This window comes from Tupaia chinensis, unplaced genomic scaffold (assembly GCF_000334495.1).
Source record: "Tupaia chinensis unplaced genomic scaffold, TupChi_1.0 Scaffold000238_1, whole genome shotgun sequence".
Lineage (NCBI taxonomy): Eukaryota > Metazoa > Chordata > Mammalia > Scandentia > Tupaiidae > Tupaia > Tupaia belangeri.
Window position 1 is genome coordinate 6,173,088 of NW_006159716.1, and position 21,694 is coordinate 6,194,781.

General features: G+C 39.9%; 1 protein-coding gene across 1 annotated transcript in view; it reads right to left on the minus strand.

The window, feature by feature from the left end:
- DNAH8 (dynein axonemal heavy chain 8) overlaps positions 1–21,694 on the minus strand; it is a 413,702-nt gene that overhangs the window by 382,197 nt on the left and 9,811 nt on the right. Inside the window, exons 3-7 of the mRNA XM_027771927.1 lie at positions 13,083–13,167; positions 10,190–10,341; positions 7,814–8,003; positions 5,591–5,754; positions 569–745 (exon numbers count right to left, since the gene is read on the minus strand). Of these exons, the coding sequence (XP_027627728.1) occupies positions 569–745; positions 5,591–5,754; positions 7,814–8,003; positions 10,190–10,341; positions 13,083–13,167 (768 nt within the window). The remainder of the gene's footprint in view (positions 1–568; positions 746–5,590; positions 5,755–7,813; positions 8,004–10,189; positions 10,342–13,082; positions 13,168–21,694) is intronic.

Consider the following 21,694-nt stretch of genomic DNA (forward strand, 5'->3'; position numbering starts at 1 on the left):
TTCTCTTCCTCCCCAGCAAAGCCCCATCCCCCAGGCGCCCTGTGGGAAAAAAAAAAAAAAAAAAACTTAAAAATACGGGGCCAGCAGATGGCATAGCAGTTACATTGCTGAACTTCCGCATGGCAATTATGATTCCAGTCTTGGATCTGGTAGCTTGTAAATCACGTCGGGCATGCATGCCCAAGATCCTGGAAACAGAATGGAGGAGAAGGGATTGGGGTGTGGCCATCTCCCTTGGTTGGAGGGATTTCTCATTTTTCCTCTCACTGTCTCTATCTCTCTCTTTCTCTAGTGAGCACACATGCCCTAAAACAAAAATCATTAAAATAAATACATAAATAAAGACAATCACTTTTCTGGCTATCACCTTGCAATAGTATTGTCAAGACCGATATGTGAGATACTGAGAAAACGATATTCAATTGTGGTATATAAGAAAGTGTTACATAAGTTTAGCGCTTCTAAATACATGATCCCAGCATGTTATGCTAAGAAGCAATTTTGTAAGGGTGATTTTCCAGGCTGTTATTCTGAAGTATACTAAACTTTAAAATAAAAGCCCTTTTACCTTTAACAGCTTGGAGTGTGCAACGTTTAGCACATTTATGACAGCCTTACAACTTGATCCTTTGATCTGTTCGATGATATAGTTGAACTTGGCTGACATCCGTTTCCAGTGTTCCAGCTCGGTCAGTGGACCTGAATCATCAGCTTCTTTTCTCATCTGCTCACTCTCAATCAGTACCTACAAACAAACAAAAATTACAGAATATAGAAATGTTACATTCTTCTTTGTTAAAATCTCATTGTACCTTCTTTTTAAAAAAAATTAAGAAACAAAAACACTTTGCTGTTTTTCCTGTAGGGCTTGCACACCCACCAGAAACAAATAGTGAGAGGGAAAAGTGAAAAATCACCCACCCCTCCCCAGCGGGGAGGGGCACACTTCAATCTCTTCTTCTCCATTCTCCTCCTGGGGTTTTGGGCATGCACATACACAGACCCAGCATGATTTTCAAGCCACCAGGTCCAACACTCGAACCAGTTAGTTGATCAGTGGGAGTCCAACACCTTAACCACGATGCCACCTGCTGGCCTCTCATTATACCTTCTTAAAGGAAGCTAAAAATGTAAGTGAAAATTGTGCTGGCCCGTTGCCTGGAGGTTAAGGTGACTAGATCCCACATGGCTGGCTGCGTGATCTGAGACCTGGCCTCTGGCTTAAGAAATACATAGGGCATGTATGCACATGGGAATAAAATCCTTAAGGGAGGAGGAACCAGCAGGTGGTGTGGTGGTTAAGGTGCTGGACTCCCACATGGCCAACCACAGTTCATATGCCAGACCGGTGGCTTGAAAATCATGTGTGTCCATGCCCAAAACCCCAAGAGGAGAATGGAGAAGAAGGGATTGCAGCATGGCCATCCCTCTGGGGAGTGATTTCTCACTTTACCTCTTTCCATATCTTTTTCTCTCTCCAGTGAGTGCCTGCACCCTATAGAAAAAAAAAAATCCTGAAAGAAGGAGGAAATGAAGCAGGAATTGTGGTGTGACTATGCCCCATGGAGGGTGCTGTGTTGCTTTCTTCCCCCACACTCCGCCCCGCCGTGGAGAGACATGTACCTTCTGGCAAAAAAAGGAAAAAAAAGGAAAAATTTTAGAAAATGTCACTTTAAAATCAAGTTTTCTGGGGAACCAGCAGTTAGCGTAATGGCTATGTCGCTGGACTCCCACGTAGTCGACCGCGGTTTGTGCCCCGGACTTGGTGGCTTAAAAAACTCACGCCAGGCACGTGTGCATGCGTGCCCAAGACCCCGAGAGGAGAATGGAGGAGAAGGGACTGCGGCGTGACCATCCCCCCTGGGGGGTGATTTCTCGCTTTCTGTCTCTATGTCTCTCTCTGTCTGTCTGGTGAGCGCACGCGCCCTATAGCAAAAACCTCTCCAAAAAAAAAAAAAAAAAGGAGACAAAGAAAAAAAAAATCAAGTTTTCTGCTATCACCACCCACTATTCCTACTGGTAAAAGAGATCTCAGAACAAGATAAATAAAAGATATACAGGTTGGAAATAAAAAACAAAAATGGTATTGTCATTGATTATATTGTTGGCTACATTTTAAAAATCAAGAACATCTAAAGATAAAGTAATACAATTCATAAAAGTAAACAATTCAATAAGGTTGCTGGATCTGTACATAAAAATCAGCAGCACTTCTGTATAAGCCAGCTATCAACTTGAAAATGTGATTTTCAAAAAGATATCAATTGTGATAGCAAATAAAAATGATACCCTAGAAATACCCAAAAGTTAATCAATAAAATATGTACAAGACCTTTTTGGAAAAAAATTAGAAAACTTATTTAAGCACACGAAAAAAGATCTAAATAAAGTAGATACACCATGTTTATAGATGGCAAAATTCAGCAATATAAAGATGGCAATTTTCTATTAATGTATACATTCAATGAAATCGTAAAATTTTTTTTTGAGAGGTTTTCGCTATAGGGCACGTGTGCTTGCCAGACAGAGAGAGACATAGAGACAGAAAGAGAGAAATCACCCCCCAGGGGGAATGGTCATGCCGCAATCCCTTCTCCTCCATTCTCCTCTCGGGATCTTGGGCACACACGCACACGCGCCCGGCATGAGTTCTAAGCCACAGGGTCCAGGACGCGAACCGCAGTCAACTACGTGGGAGTCCAGCAACATAGCCATTACGCTAACTGCTGGTTCCCTGAAATCGCAAATTTTTCATGATCCTTGAAAACTTGGTCTTAAATTATTTGGAATAACAATTAGCCAGAAATAATCAATGAAATTTTGTGGGAAAACACAGAGAATAGCATTTTCATATCAAATGTGGATTCAGTAAAAAGCGACAGATATTAAAGTAGCACAATACATGTACAAAAAATTAATAAGTAAACCAGTGGGACAGAGAATGGGGTCTAGAGACTTGATTTATGACAGAAGTGACATTACAAATTTGCTAGGAAAGTGTACAATTAAACAATTAAACAGAATGTTGAGACAATTGGATAACTATATGAAAAAAACACTGGATTCCTACCTCATAATACACACAAATGCACACAAAAATTCCAGACAGATTAAAAAGCTCAATGTTAAAAATAAAATGGCAAAACTTCTAAAAGAAAATGTAGGAGATGGAAGTAAAACTATAAAGAAAAGCAATAGAGGGACCAGCAGGTGGCATAATGATTATGTTGCTGGACTCCCACGTAGTCGACTGCAGTTTGAGTCCTGGACTCAGAGGCTTAAAACTCACGGCGGGTGCATGTGTGTGCAAATCCAAAATCCCAAGAGGAGAATGGAGGAGAAGGGATTGTGACATGGTCATCCCCCTTGGGGATGGGGAGATTTCTATCTCTTTCTCTGACAAGCACATGTGCTCTATAGCAAAAATCTCTTTTTATGAAAGTCTGAAATTAAATATTACAATTGTCAAGGTAATAGTTACTAGTAGTGGAAAGAAAAGGGTTTTAAAACTTGGAAGAGGAGGGGACCAGCAGGTGGCATGGAGGTTACGGCACTGGATCCCAAAAGGCTGACTGTGTGGTTTGAGTACCAGACCTGGAAGCTTGAAAACCACGCCAAGTACATTAGTGTGTGTTTCCAAAGTCCTGAGAGAAGGCTGGAGGACAAGAGATTGCAGAGTGGTCATCCCCCTTAGGGTGGCAATTTCTCATTTTCCCTCTCTCCCTGTCTCTCTGGCAAGCACACACGCACACACGCATTATAGCAAAAACTAAAAAGAAGGCCAGCAGGTGGCATGGTGGTTAAGGCACTGGACTTCACATGGTGGACCATGGTTCAAGTCCAAATCCAGTGGCTTGACAATCATGCCAGGTGCACATGTGTGCATGGCCAAAATACTGAGAGGAGAATGGAAGAGTAGGGACTGTGGCATGGCCATCCCCCCTGGAGGGGTGATTTCTCACTTTACCTCTCTCTGTCTCTCTCAATGTGTGCTCACATCCTATGGCAAAAACCAAGAAAAAAAAAAAGACAAAAGAAAAAGCAACAGAGAAGAGGAATGCAGGAGCATGATAAGGTTCTACAACACAATGGAGAAAAGATAAGCCTATTCAACAAATAAATGGTGCTGAAACAACTGGACTTCCACATGCAATAAATAAATAAATAAATAAAATCTACACACAGACCTGACACACTTCACAAAATGAAAGAGAGGCCTAAATGTAAAACACAAAACTCTAAAACTCCTAGAAGATAACATAAGGGAAAGCCTGAACATGTTGTATATGGTGATGATTTTTAGATATAATGCCAAAGATATGAACGATGCCATTCAAGGTAAGTACATGGAGTACATCCTTACTCTTTCTATAAAAGAAAGAGTTGAAATATTCAGTGTGATACAATAATGGTGGATACATGTCTTCATACATTCGTCAAACCCACAGAACAGGGCCAGCAGCTGGCACAGTGGTTTAGGCGCTGGGCTCCCACATTGTCAACCACAGTTTGAATCCCACACCTGGCAGCTTGAAAATCATGCTGGGCAAGTGTGTGTGTGTGTGTGTGTGTGTGTGTGTGTGTGTGTGTGCCCCAAATCCCAGGAGAATGGAAGAGAAGGAACTGCAGCACGGCCATCTCCCTGTAGAGGGTAATTTCTCACTTTCCCTCCATCACTTTCTAGCGAGCACACAAGCCTTATGGCAAAAACCTGAAACAAACAAAACAAATGCTTGCTCATTTTTCTGACAGGAAATCTATACTGACTGATCATAATAATTGAAGAGGGGTGTCTTCAGCTATTACGTAGAGCAGGGTTTGATTCCCTCAATGGATTACAACTCTCCCTTCCTTCACTAACATAATAAATGGTTATAGTTGTTCTCTGGTGGGCAATCATCCACTTCAATGTTCAATTAGTGACACCTAGAAACAAATTTTGTGGCCAGTGTTCTAGGCCTTAAAGTTTTCAAAATCTTCTAGTTTTTACCACTCCAACTATACCTCTCTCACCTGGTGGCTTGCTTTCTCACTTTTCCTCTCTCTTTCTCTCTGTGTCTCTCTCTGGTCAAATTAAAATAAATGAATGAATAAATAAAATTAAAATAAGTAATTCTTCTAAAAATAATTTTAAAATAAAAGCAATTTGAAGTGGGCTACAGAAAATAATGATTTTGCTCTAGGGCCAAAAATAAGCTGAATTTGGGGCAGTAGGGAGCGTGAAAGTTAAGGCAGCTGTATACTACATGGCTGACTGCATGGTTTGACCGAGCAGCTTGAAAATCACGCCAGGCGCATGTGCATGCATGCCCGAAATCCCTAGAGAAGAATGGAGAAGGAGGGATTGTGGTGTGGCCAACCCCCTGAGGGGAGTGTTGGCACTTGCTTGCTCTCTTTTTCTCTCTGTCTCCTCTCTCTCTACTGAGCACATGCACCCTGTAGCAAAACTAAAAAAAGAAAAAGAATAAGCTGAATTTCAAAACAAAATCTGGAAAAGTCAAAGACTCCTCTTCCCTTTACTTTTAGGGGGAAAATACAAAGGACAACATGAAAACTACGAAGCAAGATGCAATTATTTCAGTCAATTCACCTGTTCAATTTGTTTGTACCATATCATCAGCACTTCCTCTAGCTGATGAACAGTTTCTGAGTTGCTGGCAGCAGCTGTCACTTCTTCAAAGGTATGCAATTTGGAAAAATCAACATTGTCTATCTCCTTTAACTTCACTGTTCCCTCAATACTTACTCTAGCCCCTTAAAGAGAAAAAAAAAATTAACAAAAAAGATATTTAATGTCAATGTATTAAATGTCTACATGTGCTTTCCAGCTATAATTACTGAAATTTTTTATAGTATAATGGTCTTTATTTTTAAATTTTTTATACAATCAGTCACTGTATATCATTTCAGCATGCAAACTGAATTTTACCAGCGTGAATACACAGCATATTAGTCCAGTTAAAGATATTATCACACGCAGAGGCCAGAAGGTCGTGTGGTGGTTAAGGGCACTGGACTCACACATGGCTAACTGCAGTTTGAGCCCCAATCCTAGCAGCTTGCTCTCTCTCTCTCTCTCTCTCTCTCTCTCTCTGTCCTTCTCTGGTCAAATTAAAAGAAGGAAATGAATAAATAAAGAAAACTGAATGAAATAATTTTTAATAAGATATTATCATACACATTATCATCATCAGAGAATTTTCCATTTTTGTATCCCTTAAATGTTTTGCTTTTTTCTTTTCTCCCTTGATTCCCTCCCTCTTACCCTCCCCCATTTAAAGATATAGCACTTTACAGAAATATAATTCTAATTGGGCAGGTTCTGTGGCCTGGTGGTCAGGGAAGCTGAATCATGGCAGTTTGCACAGTTCAAGTCCCAGACCTAGCAGCTTGAGAAACATACTGGGCACAGGTACATGTATGCCCAAAATCCCAAAAGAAGGAAGAGATGGAGAAGAGACTGCAGCATGATTATTTCCCAAGGCTGGGGCGGGGGGATGCTTTCTCCTCTCCCTCTCTGTCTCTCTCTGGCAAACACATTAACCCTCTAGCCCCTTACCCCCCAAAAAAAATCAATTTATAAAAAAAAATTCTAATTGATCATTAGATTGTCACTTGATGATTTATAAATAAAACTGTATATCTTAGCAATATTAAATAATTAAACAAGAATTTTAAGAAATTTTTGCTATAGGGTGTGTACATTTGCTAGAGAGACAGAAAGTGAGAAATCACCCCCCAGGGGGGTGGCCAAGCCACAATCCCTTCTCCTCCATTCTCTTGGGATCTTGGGCACGCACACATACACACCTGGCATGAGTTTTAAGCTGCTGGGTCCTAGACTTGAACCATGATTAACTATATGGGAGTCCAGTGATGTAACCATTACACCATCTGCTGGTCCCATAAAACATATTTTTAAACATTTATAATAAAGTGGACTTTTTCAATATGGCAAACAATTGTATTAATAATATAGGAAGAGGTTTGTCCTGCTATAATGAAAACTGAAAGGGTCAGCAGGTGGTGTGGTGGCTAAGGCACTGGACTCCCACATGACTGACCATGGTTTGAGTCCTGGACCTGGCAGCTTGCTTTCTCACTTTCCCCTTCTCTCTCTCTGTCTCTCTCTCTGATCAAATTTAAAAAGAAATCAAGAAAATAATGAATAAAATGAAATAAAATAATTCTTTAAAAAAAAGAAAACTAGGGGGCCAGGTGGTTGAAGGTACTACAGTACCTCCCACACAGCCAACCATGGTTCGAGTCCCAGACCTGGCAGCTTGCTTTCTCACTTTCTCTGTCTTTGTCTCTCAAATTTCAAAAAAAAAAAAAAGATAATAAAGTTAAATAAAAATAATTCTTTTTTAAAAAAAGGAAAACATATCTTACTTCTGAAAAGATCCCTGGAAATAAAGGGTTCTAATGATTTTACATTTTCTCTCTAGGTTTCATAATTACTTTCATTAACATCTTCTTTTAAGATAGAAACTTTCTTTGTATCATTTACTTTATTATTATTTATTTTTATTGCCAGAGAGCATCTGTGTTCACCAGAGATTGAGAGTGAATGAAAAAGCACCCCCTATTGGGGTTTGGTCACGCTACAATCCTTTTTCCTCCGCTTCTCCATCCGGTCAGAATTTTAGGCATGCACACACACACACCCTGAATGTTTTTCAAGGTGCCTGGGCTAGAATTCTTACCATAAATCCTAGACTATGGGGCCAGCCCTCTCTAACATTTACTTTTGATAGCTTATAACTAATTTGCCCATTTTTAATAATTTACCAAACATTAAATGTATACTTACCATCTAAAAATGAAAGGTATCTGTTGATGGTTTCAGTAAAAATATGTTTTTCAGATTCTCCCTGCTTGGATTGATTTAAAGCACCCCAATTATTTGTTGCAAGAATGGCTGGTAGAAATATATTTGCCAGCATCTTCCTAATCCCGTTTAAGAGTCCTTCCGACGCATCCAAAACAGTAAATAGTATTTCCTGAAAGGGTGGTGTTCAAATGTTATTTTAAATGCTGGTTCTGTTTAAGAACTGAAAATCATAACCTATTTTACATGATAACAAACAGACAGTACATTTTATAAACGATTAGGAAAACTTCAGTGGTTATAAATAGTAGAGTTCTAAAACCAACAAATTTTATCCTACCCTGATTTTAACCATTCATGTATTTGCTCATCAAAGAGATTTTTTTTTTCAGTGTTTCACTTTCTGCACAGGAAAGGAAATATGGTATGGAGCCTATACACTAAACCTCCTACATAAAGTCCTTGGCTGAAATTTGCTCTGCCCATAAACTGGGGACCGGAAAAACTTTATCAGTCCACAGAAAGAGCAATAAAAATGGGCCTCTGCCCAGAATCTTGGGCATAAGCAATCAAAAACTCACCATCTGCGGCTAGGCTAGGAGGTGGCATGGTGGTTGGGGCACTGGACTCCCACATGACTGATCACAGTTCAAGTCCTGGACCTGGTGGCTGGCTTTCTCACTATTCCTTTCTCTCTCTCTCTCTCTCTCTCTCTCTCTCTCTCTCTCTCGTGCACATGTGCCCTGTAGCAAGTTAACAATAATAATTAGAAAATTTAAAAAATATTTTTTTAGGGACCAGCAGTTAGTGTAATGGCTATGTTGCTGAACTCCCATGTAGTCAACCGCGGTTCGAGTCCTGGACCCAGTGGCTTGAAACTCACATGAATACGTGTGCATGTGTGCCCAAGATCCTGAGAGAAGAATGGAGGAGAAGGATTGTAGCATGGCCATCTCCCCAGGGAGTAATTTCCCACTTTCTGTCTCTATGTCTCTCCCTGTATCTCTGGCGAGTGCACGCGCCCTATCAGTGACAATTTCTCTCAAATAAATAAATAAATAAAAATAAGAAAAATAAAATTATGGACAAGTTAAAGAGAGAATTAATGAAATGGACGATAAATTAAGGGAACATCCACACATAGGGACACCATGGAAAGACTGCTAAGACCTCAAAAATAGCAAAAGCAAGCAAAAAGAAAAAAAAAAATTACCTATAAAGGACACTAACTGAAGTCTCATCAGTCACAGAGATATAATGAAATATTGAAAATATCTATAAGGAATCGGGGGAAATAACTGCCAGCACAGAATCCTATCACAAGCTAAGCAACCTCTTTTCAAGCAATCGTCTATCATAAACAAAAGGTTTAAAATCAGATTGGATTTCATACCTTTTTCATTGTAAAAGGTAGTAAGACTCACTATGAATAATAAAAAGAGCTAATATTTGTGGAGAGCTTATTGTATGTAAGGTAATGTAATAAGTATTTACTTATATTATTATCTAGTTTCACAACAATCCTGCAAGGTGGGTACTACTATTCTCAATTTAAGAGTACAGAGGGCAATCCACTACCTGGTGGTTAAGGAAGCTGGATCCCACACGGCCAACCACACAATTTGAATCCCAGCCCAGGTGACTTGAAAAACAAGCCAGGCACACATATATGCATGGCCAGAATCCTGACAGAATGGAGAAACAGAGAAGGGATTACAGCATAGCCACCCCTCACTGTGCAGTGCTTTCTTCCTCTTCCTCTCTGCCTCTCTGTCTCTCTATCTCTCTCTGGAGAGGACTCAAGTACTCTAGCTTATAAACAAATCAAAAAGACTGTAGTCTCAGAAAGGATAAGCAACTTGCCAGAGGACCTACTGCTAGTTATTGGTAACTCTTGGAGGTATTTCAGGTCTATCTGACTAAAATTCTTCCTTTCCCCACTCCACCATCCTGTCTTCTCGGGACTTAGTTAACAAAGTCAAGGATCTGGGTCAATCCTCTCTCTTCTAAAACTATTAAAGGGTTGAAATATTGAATAAAGAGGAGGTTAAATAAATTAATAATTAAAACTGTATGAATAAAATTAAATGTATTCCTAGTGAAAGGAATGGTGGAAAAATTCACATACCATCTAGAAAAAATAGAATGTTCATGAATTTTAAAAGCAGCATCTAAAGGATATATATAACTAAGCACTCTTATAGCTAATTTCTCAGTTTCTTTGAATATACGAACACCTTATTTTTTATAACTCAATTCAGTCCTATATGTAGAACAAGAGAGCAAAGTAAAGCAAGTTTGACAATGAATATACATCCAATATCTAAATATATATTTTGAAAAAAAAAATAAACATACCTCATGAATATTTTTAACATTTATAGTAACATCATTACGACAGCGAACAAAAAATATACACAATCCTTTTAATTTCTCTGGGGCTGCGTTATCAATATACAATCTCATCATTTTTGCCCCTCTGGCTACTCCAGGAATAGTTCGACCACATTCTGAGGAAAAAAAGTCAAAAACTTAGTATATAACCACATAACTTATCAAATGCGATAAACTACTGTGGCTGGCACAACATTGTCTCTTGTTTTGTTTTATTTTATTTTATTTTCCGTAAGAGAGCTGACTGCACAGTTCAAATCCCAGGCCCAGCAGCTTGAAATGCCCACCAGATATGCATGTGTGTGTCCCAAATCCCAATAGGATGGAGAAATTGAGGGGGGGTGTTTCTCCTCCCTCTCTCTCTTTCTCTGTGAGTGCACACACTCTTCAGCAGAAAAAAATTAATGAAAAGCATTTGTGTTAGCACATCCATATAATAAAAACATAGAGAGGAATATTCACCACGCTAATAAATGTATTATTTTGTAGGAAGCAAAATTAATGATTAAAATTATGTTGACCTTTTGTTTTGGCAATACCCCTTCTCTGAAGTCTTCTTAAAATTTCTTTCTAATTCATACAGATTTAGCATCAGTGATATTCATTGAGATATTGTTTCAAGGAGTAAAATGTAAACAATCTAAATTCTAATAGGAGATTAGTTTTGAAAATTATATTTACATTGATACAATGCAACTTTTAAAACTTTCATTGTAGAATTATTATTTATTGGCATAGAGAACATTACCAAAATTTAAAAACGACTATAGAATAAGAAGTAAAGTTGGTATACTGGGAGGACTCTATAGAAAGAGAGAGCATGAGGCTCTCTTTCTATGGAGGGTGGGGCTTGCTGGAGGGAGAGAAGAAAGACAATCAGAGGGGGTGAAACAAACACCAGGGTATAGAAACAATTCCAATATGCACATAAAGCAATGAAGAGAGTGACTTAAAGGGAACAGCAAATTCACATGTGGAAGAATAGGTCAGACTAGATAAATACTGTGTATCAGGACCAGCAGTTGGCATAATGGCTATGTCGCTGGACTCCCATGTAGTCAACTGTGTTTCGAGTCCCAGATCTGGTGGCTTAAACTCACACTGGGCACATGTGTATGCATGTCCAAGATCCTGAGAGGAGAATGGAGAAGAAGGGATTGAAGCATGGCCAAACTCCCATGGGTGGTGATTTCTCACTTTCTGTCTCTCTGCCTCTTTCTGTGTTTCCAGTGAGCACACGTGCCCTATAGCAAAAAACTTCTCAAAAACAAACAAACAATAAAAAACTAACCAACAAAAAAGTGTGTGACTATGTTATCGTGGGACCTAAGGGATCTGGACCCAATCCAACAAATAGGACAACAATAGGTTCCCTTGGTGGAAATTAGGTATTGTGAACTTCAGAGGCAAAATTTGAGAACAGAAATGCTGATTTTCAATCTAGTTACTTATCTGTCCCTTCCTCACAGTATCTTACAGGTGAGTCCAACTGGAAGTAAACATAAAGAATTATTAAGAGAAACTATTTTTTAAAGCTGACTTAGAAAACAGAAAACTTTGTTTTCTTTTCATCCTTATTAACTGTCTTATTTGACCAATTACTGAAGGAATCATATTTTCAGCAATTGTAATTTGACCCATATTATAGTCAACCTAATTCAACAGCAAAGTATTATAATGTGATCTTCCACATTTAAGAGCACAACATTTTTAGTCAATTACTTAGGAATTGATATAATGCTGGCATACTAGGGCCGGTGTGAGATATGGGCCTAGTCTAAAACAGGAAAAAAAGAAAGACTCAAGAGGAGGGACATATTGAAGATAAATCTACAGGACTAGGAAGATAAGTTGTCTCACACCAAAAGGATGGCCCCAAGACAAAGGTATAATAATCTGGTCACATGTTAGTTATTTTAAGCACAGTTCGAGAACTAGGAAAAGCTGGATATTCTAAGGGAGAGCAGGCATAGGATGCTGAGCCAGGACTACAACGTGCAGCCCCCATGCTCTAGTGTGGCTTTGTGACCATTTCTAGCCATCTGGAAATGTGGACAAAATGACTCCACTCATTTCAGAGAAAATGCAGTAAGTATAATAAAAATGTATCTTGGGTCTGGCTCCATGGCCTGGTGGTTGAGAGAGCCAGATCATACATGGCTGACCACAGTTTGAGTCCTGGCCCTAACAGCTTGAAAATCCTGCTGGATGCATGCATATGTATGTTCAAAATCTGGGCAGGAGGGAGAAATGCAGGGGAAGGGATTATGACATGAACACACCCCCATTGTGGAGTGCTTTCTCGCTCTCTTCTTTCCCTCTGGTAAGCACACATGCCCCCGGTAACTAAAAAAGAAAAAAGAAAAATCCGTTTTCCTCAGTAGAGGTCAATGATTTCTATAAGGAAGTCTTCTCCTGAATCATCTTAGTAATGCCTGAAACATATATTTGACCTGAAAATGTACTGTCCTTAAGACACTAGTTTTGGGACCAGTAGTTAGCGTAATGGCTATGTCACTGACTTCAGTTCAAGTTCCGGACCCAGTGGTTTAAACTCACTCCGGGCGCGTGTGTGTATGTGCCCAAGATCCCAAAAGGAGAATGGAGGAGAAGGGACCGTGGCATGGCCATCCCCCCAGGGGTGATGTCTCGCTTTCTGTCTCTCTGTCTCTGTCTTTCTGATGAGCACACATGCCCTACAGCAAAAATCTTTCCCAAAAAAAGACACTATAGTTTTTACACATACGCTTCTGATCAATTTTTCTCTATAAATGGAAGATTATCTATAAATAAGAATAAGTATTGAACTTTAACATTCATTAATTATTTGCATATTACCCTCATAAAACATCCTTACCAACACCAGGTACATCTCCTTCCTGGTATAAAAATTTCAATGTCTTACTGCCATCTTTTCCAAAAAATCGAGCAAATGCTTCCAGCTGTCACGTAAAACAGAAAATGATGATTAGTAAAATGACTAGAGAACTACAAGAAAATGGACCACACCCTGTCATCTTAGGCATTTCACATATCTTAATTAATCCTTGTCATTTATAAATGAAAAAATTTAGGCTCAAAGAGTTTACTCAAGGTAGACAGAGGCAGGTACATCAGAGGCAAGACTAGAACTCAAACTGTAACTCCAAAATGACCATGGAATATAGAGTGAATTCTATTTCTGAATATACATAAGTAATTGGCACATAAAGTTATAGGCAGCCACTACTTGCTGCCTTACAAAATCTTATGCAGGTACATAGGGTGAGTCCAGCTGCAAGTACTGGGTCATTGAGGGAAATCGTGATGTATTTTTGCATAGAAAAACAGAAAAATACATCGAAATTTTTTTTAATTATTTTATTTAACTTTATTTATTTTTAATTTGATTAGAGAAGGACAGAGAGAGAGAGAGAGAGAGTGAGAGAGGGAGGGAAGGAGAGAGGGAGAGAAAGTGAGAAAGCAAGCCATCAGGTCCAGGACTTGAACTGTAGTCAGCCACGTGGGAATCCAGCATCTTTAACCACCATGACACCTACTGGCCCCAATACATCGAAATTTTAATTTATTCTATGAGAGAGAGACAAAGAGAGAGGGTAGAGGTCAATTTTTTTTGAGAGGTTTTTTGCTATAGGGCGCGTGCGTTCGCCAGACAGACAGAGAGAGACATAGAGACAGAAAGCGAGAAATCACCCCCCCCAGTGGGGACGGTCACATGACAATCCCTTCTCCTCCATTCTCCTCTCGGGATCTTGGGCACACACGCACACGCGCCTGGCGTGAGTTTTAAGCCACCAGATCCGGGACGCGAACCGCGGTCGACTACGTGGGAGTCCAGCGACATAGCCATTATGCTAACTGCTGGTTCCCGAGGTCAATTTTTTTAAAAAGAATTGTTTATTTCATTTTATTTATGATTATTGTTTCTTAATTTGACCAAAGAAAGAGAGAAAGAGAAAGTGAGAAAGGAAGCCTCCAGATCTGGGACTCGAACTATGGTTGGCCATATCGGAGTCCAGCCCTTTAATCACTATGCCATTTGCCAACCCAAGGTCACTGAGGAAGACCTTGACAGGGTCTTGATGTGCACAATCCACTCCCAGTTTCACTCAGCCCAGATCAGGGGCACATATGTGTCCAGCAAACATAGGTAGGCTTCTGGGATAGAACTGGCAACCTTGCCACGTGGGTCTACCTTGTAGGGTACTGCCTTTTACCTCTGTGTTACCATCTGGCCCCCCAGAGGAATTGTTAAGAAAAACTATTACTGTGCCAGTTGGTGGTGCAGAGGTAACATAATGCTCTGCAATGTTGGACCCACTCGGGAGGGTCCCAGGCTTGCATCCTGAGGATTCCCCATACACACTGGGCATATGTGCCTACCATCAGGGCTGGCTGGGGTTGGATCTTGGAAGGAAGACCCTATTGGAGGATGCTTTCTCTCTCTCTCTCTCTCTCTCTCTCCTTCTCAGGGAAAAAAAGTAAATATTAAAAAAGATCGAAACAGGTTAGGCAAGAATCACGGTGTTTAAGGTGGCTGGATTCCACATTGCCAGCTGCAGTTTGAGTCCCAGACCCATGGCTTGAAAATCACGACAAAAGGGACCAGCAGATGGCATAGTGGTTACATCACTGGGCTCCCACGTAGCCGATCGCAATTCATGGGCGGGAACCGGCAGCTTAAAATTCAAGTCGGGCATGTGTACAAGTATGCCCAAAATCCCAAGAGGGATATGGAGAAGAGATTGTGGCTTGACTATCCCCTCAGAGGATGATTTCTTGGTTTCTGTGTCTCTGTCTCTCCAGGGAGCATACAAGCCCTATAGCAAAAATCTCTAAAAAAAAAAAGGAAGAAAGAAAATCACGCCATGTGTTTGTGCATGAGTGTCCAAAATCATGAGAGGAGAATGGAGGAGAAGGGACTACAGCACGGCCATCTCACCTTGTCTCTCTCTCTCTCTCTCTCTCTCTCTCTCTCTCTCTCTCTCTCCATTCTGGCAAGTGCATGCACCCTATGGCAAAAACCTAGATTTAAAAGTTTTCATTAATTAACTAATTAATTAATTTAAAAGCCTGAAACAATTCATAAAAACTGACTTGGAAAATAGAAAATCTGCCTTAATAACTGTTTTGTTTGACCATTTACTGAAGCAATTATGTTTTCAGCAATTGTAATTTGACCCATATTATAGCCAAACTAATTTAAAGACAAATTATTATAATGAGGCTCTTCCATATTTATAAGCACAATTACTTCGGAATCAGTGTGCGTCCCAGAATGATATAGAGGGCTGAAATACTAAGAAGAAATATATTTGGTTTCCATCCCCATTTCCTGGCATATACTCCAAAATGTTTAGAATTCCCAAAGTAATAAATGTTTTCTTGTATCTTAATGAGCCCCTAAGTGGCTGGTCACCAAAAAGACCACGGCAGGACTTTCAGCCCCCTCGATCCCAAACTCCAGGGAAAGGAGATGGGCTGAAAGAAATGGATCGCCAATGGCCAATGATTTCATCAACCATGCCTACATAATGAAGTGGACATAAAAACCCAAAGGGATAGGGTTTGGAGAGCTTCCAGATGGCTGAACATGTGAAGGTTCCTGGAGAGCCCAAATCGGGCGTGGAAGCTCTGCATCCCGCCCCACGCACCTTTCACGATGCACTTGTTCATTTGTATGCTCTGTAAATATTCTTCATAGCAAACTGGAAAACGCAATTGTTTCCCTGACTTCTAGGAGCTGCTTTAGCACATTAATAAAACCCAAGGAGAGGAGGGAGGTGTGGGAACCCCAATTTATAGCCAGACAGTCAGCAGCACAGACAAAGTCACCTGGGACTTGTGACTGGCGTTACATATGGCATGGAGGGGCAATCTTGGAGTCTGAGCCCTCAAGCTGTGGAATCTGACACTATAACCAGGTAGACAGTATTAGAATTGAGGTTGTTCAGGGGCCAGCAGGTGACGTGGTGGTTAAGGGCACTGGACTCCCACAGAACCGACCACGGTTCAAGTCCCAGACCTGGTGGCTTGCTTTCTTGCTCTCCTTCTCTCTTCCTGTTGCTCTGTCCTTCTCTGCTCAAATTAAAAATAAATAAAGAATTAAAGTTAAATAAAAATAATTCTTAGGGGGAAAAAAATCAAGAATTGAAGTTGTCCAGTTAATGTGTGCTGCAGAACTGACTAATGACTTGCTGATAAGGAGAAATTCCCACACACTTCTTGGTGACCAGCGTGCACAGAAGTCTTCTCTTTTGATTACTGAGTGATAGGACAGGAGAAACTGAGTTATTTCTTATCCTTTTCCCCCACAGAAGGAGGATAGGAAATGCTAGGCCTGAGAATCTAATTTTCTAACAAATTCCAGGTGGTGCTGTTGCTGCTAGTCCTGGGACCACATTTGAGAACCACCACCTTAGCAGGTGAAACAGAGCGACACTTAACTCTACCTCTTAACTTTCTATTCTTCTTCTTCTTTTTTTTTTAAGGAGTTCTTTTGCTATAGGGCTCATGCGCTTGCCAGAGAGATAGAGAGAAGAAAGTGAGAAATAATCTCCCAGTGGGGTAGGCCATGCTGCAGTCCCTTCCCCTCCATTCTCCTCTCCGGATGTTGGGCACACAGGCTCATGCACCTGGCATGAGTTTTAAACCACCAGGTCTGGGACTTGAACCACAGTGGAGTACATGAGCGTCCAGTGATGTAACCATTAAGCCATCTGTTGGTCCCTAATTTTCTATTCTTCCATCTCTCATATAAACCTGATTCTCACGCAATTATAACCTTAAAGATAAAAAAGCTTCAGCACATCTTGTTTCTTCTATCAATACTTTCTTGCTGACCCCTTAGCTTTGAAAGCATACAAATTTTCAAAAGTAGTACACATACCTGTGTTTCTTTGTTTGTTTGTTTGTTTGTTTAAAAAAAAAAAAAAACAGCATTGGGGCCGGCAGGTGGTAAGGTGGTAGAAGGCACTGGACTCCCACATGGCTGACTGAGGTCCATGTCCCGGCTTGTTTTCTCACTCTCCTGTCCTTTTCTCTCTCTGGTTAAACTGAAAACTAATAATAATAAATAAAGTTAAATAAAATAAAAACATTTTTCAAAAAAAGGGCATGAAAATATCAAATGCAACAATTCTTTGCTTTTAGGTATGTGTTACTCCTGAGTATAGCAAGGTGTACTTGTTGTGGGCCCAAATCATGACTATGAATTATGTATAAATTTTTTAAAGAATGATTTTATTTAACTTTATTTATTTACCTATTTATTTTTTTAATTTGACCAGAGAGGGACAGGGTGAGAGAGAGAAAGAGGAGGAAGTGGAAAAGCAAGCCGCCAGGTCCAGGACTCAACCCATGGCCAGCCATGTGGGAGTCTAGCACCCTTAAACACCATGCCACCTGCTGGCTCCAAATTATATATAAATTATAAATTATATACAAGTTCACTTACATTATGAAACATTTTACAAACAGTTCACTTGAGCTTCATCACAATCTTATACTAAATGAAACGGCTTTACCATCCCCCTCTTGCTTAAGGAAAAAACTAAACCTAAAAAGAATTGAATTGACGGGTCCAAAGACACATAGCCACAGCACATAGCCTGGGATTCAAACCTAGCCTTGGGTCTCAAGACCTGTGCTCTTTCCACAGAACCAGACTGCTGCCACCTTGACTACAGAACATGTTGTCATATAAGCCAGGAATATGTTACCTCGAGCAGTGCTGAATGAAGAGAGCAGGAACACTGACGGGCCCAAAATCACAAATGTCACTACCACAGAAAATGCTATACTGCTCAGGATTCTGGCGAGAAAAGAAATCACACACAAAGGGAGCTTGGAAGAAACTCCATAGAAAAAGAGGCTACATGTAGAGGTCAGAGCAGGGGGAGCTGCAGCAGCAAAAAAGAGGACTAGCAACAAAGGAAACCATCACCATCCCATGACCTGCCACAATGCAGGTTGGGGAAATACTGTGACTGGGCCTGGGCTAACTGGAGATGTGAGGAGGGACTGCCGGGGAGGAGCTGTAGTTACGAAGACACACCATGGCCAGATATGTGGCCAAGTAAGGCACAATCAGATTTCTCTTTCTGTCCTCCGATCCCCTGTTACGCCTCCCCACGGCTGAACCAAGTGTAAGCCAGAAAGCCAGGGAGCGCAGGTGACAGATTTAACAGAGTTCAACCTTGTAGGTCACAGAATAGAGCAGACACACGGGGAGACGGTATCTGGAGGCAAACCAAATAACTATCACACTCCGTTGCCCACCCTCTTGTAGTGCCCGTGTTAAGCTGCTTTCACTCTGGATTGCACACCAAATTTCACATAAAAGAAATATTTTTGGGGACTAGAAGATGGCGTAATGGTTATGTTGCTGGACTCCCACATAGTCGACTGCAGTTCAAGTCCCAGACCTGGCAGCTTAAAACTCATGCCGGGTGCATGTGCATGCATGCCCAATGTCCTGAGAGGAGAATGAAGAAGGGATTGTGGCATGGCCATCCCTACTGGGGAGTGATTTCTCACTTTCTCTCTGGCTCTCTCTGTCTATCTGGTGAGCACACGCACTCTATAGCAAAAATCTCTCTAAAAAGAAAAAGAGAAATACTTTTCAATATACTCAGTTTCCTAAACCACACATCAAACCATGCCAATGCTGTTCCTTGCCCCATCTTCTTATTCACCTGGCCAAAAACCTTGATGCCAACTTATCATACATCCACACCTTGTCCTTTTCATCAAATAATCACTCTTATCTCTCCCAGATTTATTTGTATGTATGTGGTTTTTAAGAGTTATTTATTGAGACCAGCAGTTGGCGTAATGGCTATGTTGCTGAACTCCAATGTAGTCGACCGTGGTTCGAGTCCTGGACCCGATGACTTAAACTCACACTGGGCGCGTGTGCATGCGTGCCCAAGATTCCAAGAGGAGAATGGAGGAGAAGGGATTGCAGTATGGCCAACTTAATTAATTAATTAATTGATTTGGTCTAAAGCTGCCTCAAAAAATGGTATACTGTAACCTAGTTTAACACATTAACAAACTGCAACCTAACTGGAGAACAAAGCATTCGAGTCTCAGCCACTCACAGCAACTGAGTTTCAGCTCATCAGAGGCTTCCAAATGCCCAAACAAGTCCATACAAGGCACATGCTGAACTGTGACCAATCAAGCTATTTCTGCAGGCCATTCCTTTTTCTATCTATCAATATAAGTAGTGCCAGCCCATGTTGCTTGGTGAAGCTTTCTGAAACTTCAATGATTCAGGGTGCTGCCTTATTCAGCAACCATTTTGTTGTTGTTGTTGTTGTTCAAGTAAACTCCTAAATTCAATTTGTCTAAAGTTTCTCTTTTATCATACCTAGCATATTCTCTGACCACAATGGGACTGAACTTGAAATCAACAACAGAAAGACTTTTTGAAAAAAACACAAATACATGTAAACCAAACAATGTGCTTCTGAATGCTTTCAAAACTACTAAAACATTACTAGTGAAATTTTTCAATTTCTTGAAACAAATGATAATGAGAATAAAACACTCCAAAAATCTTTGGGATATAGCAAAAGCGATACCGAGAGAGAAGTTTTTAGCAATTAGTGCTCACCAAAAAAAAAAAGAAAGAAAGAAAGAAAAGTAGCAAACAACCTAAGAATGCATTTCAATGTACTAGAAAAACAAGAACAAGTAAAACACAAAAGTAATCAAAGAAAAGAAACAACAAATATTAGAGCAGAAATAAATGGAACATAGAACAAAAGAGCAATACAAAAACATCAATGAAACAAAAAACTGATAACAAAAAACTGATTTTTTTAAGAAGATAAAATAGATAAACAAAACCATTATCTAGACTAACAAAAAACAGAAGACACAGATAAATAAAATCAGGAAGGAAAAAAAGGGACATTGTAACAGATATTACAGAAATACAAAAGATAATTAGGGAATAACATGAGTGACTACATCCAACAGCTGGAAAATCCAGAAAGCAAAAACAAATTTCTAGACAAAGACAAATTTCTAAACACATGCAATATATCTACATTGAACAAGAAAGAAACAGAAAAGCTGAGTAGACCAGTAATAAGTAACAAAACTCCATCAGTAATAAGTCTTCCAACGAATAAAAGCCCAGGTCCAGATGGTTTCACTGCTGAATTCTTCAAATTCTTTAAAGAAGAATTAAAACCAATTTTCCAAAGATCCAAATGAAGGGAACCCTTTCAAACTCATTTTACTAAACCACCATCACCCTGATACCAAAAGCAACAAGGACACAACAACAAAAAACTACAGGCTGATATCCTTTATGAATATGGGTGCAAAAATCCTCAACATAATATTAGCAAATTAAATACAAAAACACATCAGGAAGATTATACTCCATGACCAAGTAGGATTCAAGATGGGTCAACATGCACAAAATGATAAATGTAATACATCACATTAACAGAAGGAAATATAAAAATCACATGATCATATCAGTTAATGCAGGAAAAGCATTAGATAAAATAAAACATCCCTTCATGATTAAGACTCTCAACAAAATAGGCATAGAAGGTATATTTCTTTTACTTTTTTTTTTAAGAGGTTTTTGCAACAGAGTACATGCACTGGCCAGAAAAACAAAGACAGAGAGCGAGAAATCACCCACTGGGGGGATGACCACGCTGCAATCCCTTCTCCTCCAGTCTCCTCTTGGGATCTTGGGCATACACACACATGTGCCCAGCATGAGTTTAAGCCACTGAATCCGGGACTTGAACTGCAGTCAACTACATGGGAGTCCAGCAACATAACCATTACACTAACTGCTGGTCCCCCAGCATGAGTTTAAGCCACCGGGTCTGGGACTCAAACCGCAGTCAACGACATGGGAGTCCAGCGACATAACCATTATGCCATCTGCTGGTCCCTAGAAGGTATATTTCTTAACACAATAAAGGCCACAGATGACAAACCCACAGCTAACAATATTGAATGGAGAAAAGTTGAGTTTTTCTGCTTAAAACTGGAACAAGACAGGGATGTCCATTTTTTCCACTCTTATTCAGCATAGTACCAGAAGTCCTAGTCAACAAACCAGACAAGAGAAGAAAATAAAGTGCATTCAAATTGAAAATGAAGAAGTTAAAATGTTCCTTTTACAGATGACAAAACTATACATAGAAATAAATCGATGAAATCACCCAAAAACTCTTAGATAAATGATTCAGTAAAGTCCCAGGATACAAAATCAACATACAAAACCTGTAGTATTTTTGGACACTAAATTTTTTTTTTCACCCTAAACAAACTGAGACAGAAATGAAGAAAGCAATCTGAGGCAGAAATGAAGAAAGCAATCTCATTTACAACAGCCACAAAATATATCTGTATATATACGTTGCTCTTCAGGAAAGTCATGACTCATTTTTGCATAGAAAAACATAGAAAAATACATCATGACTT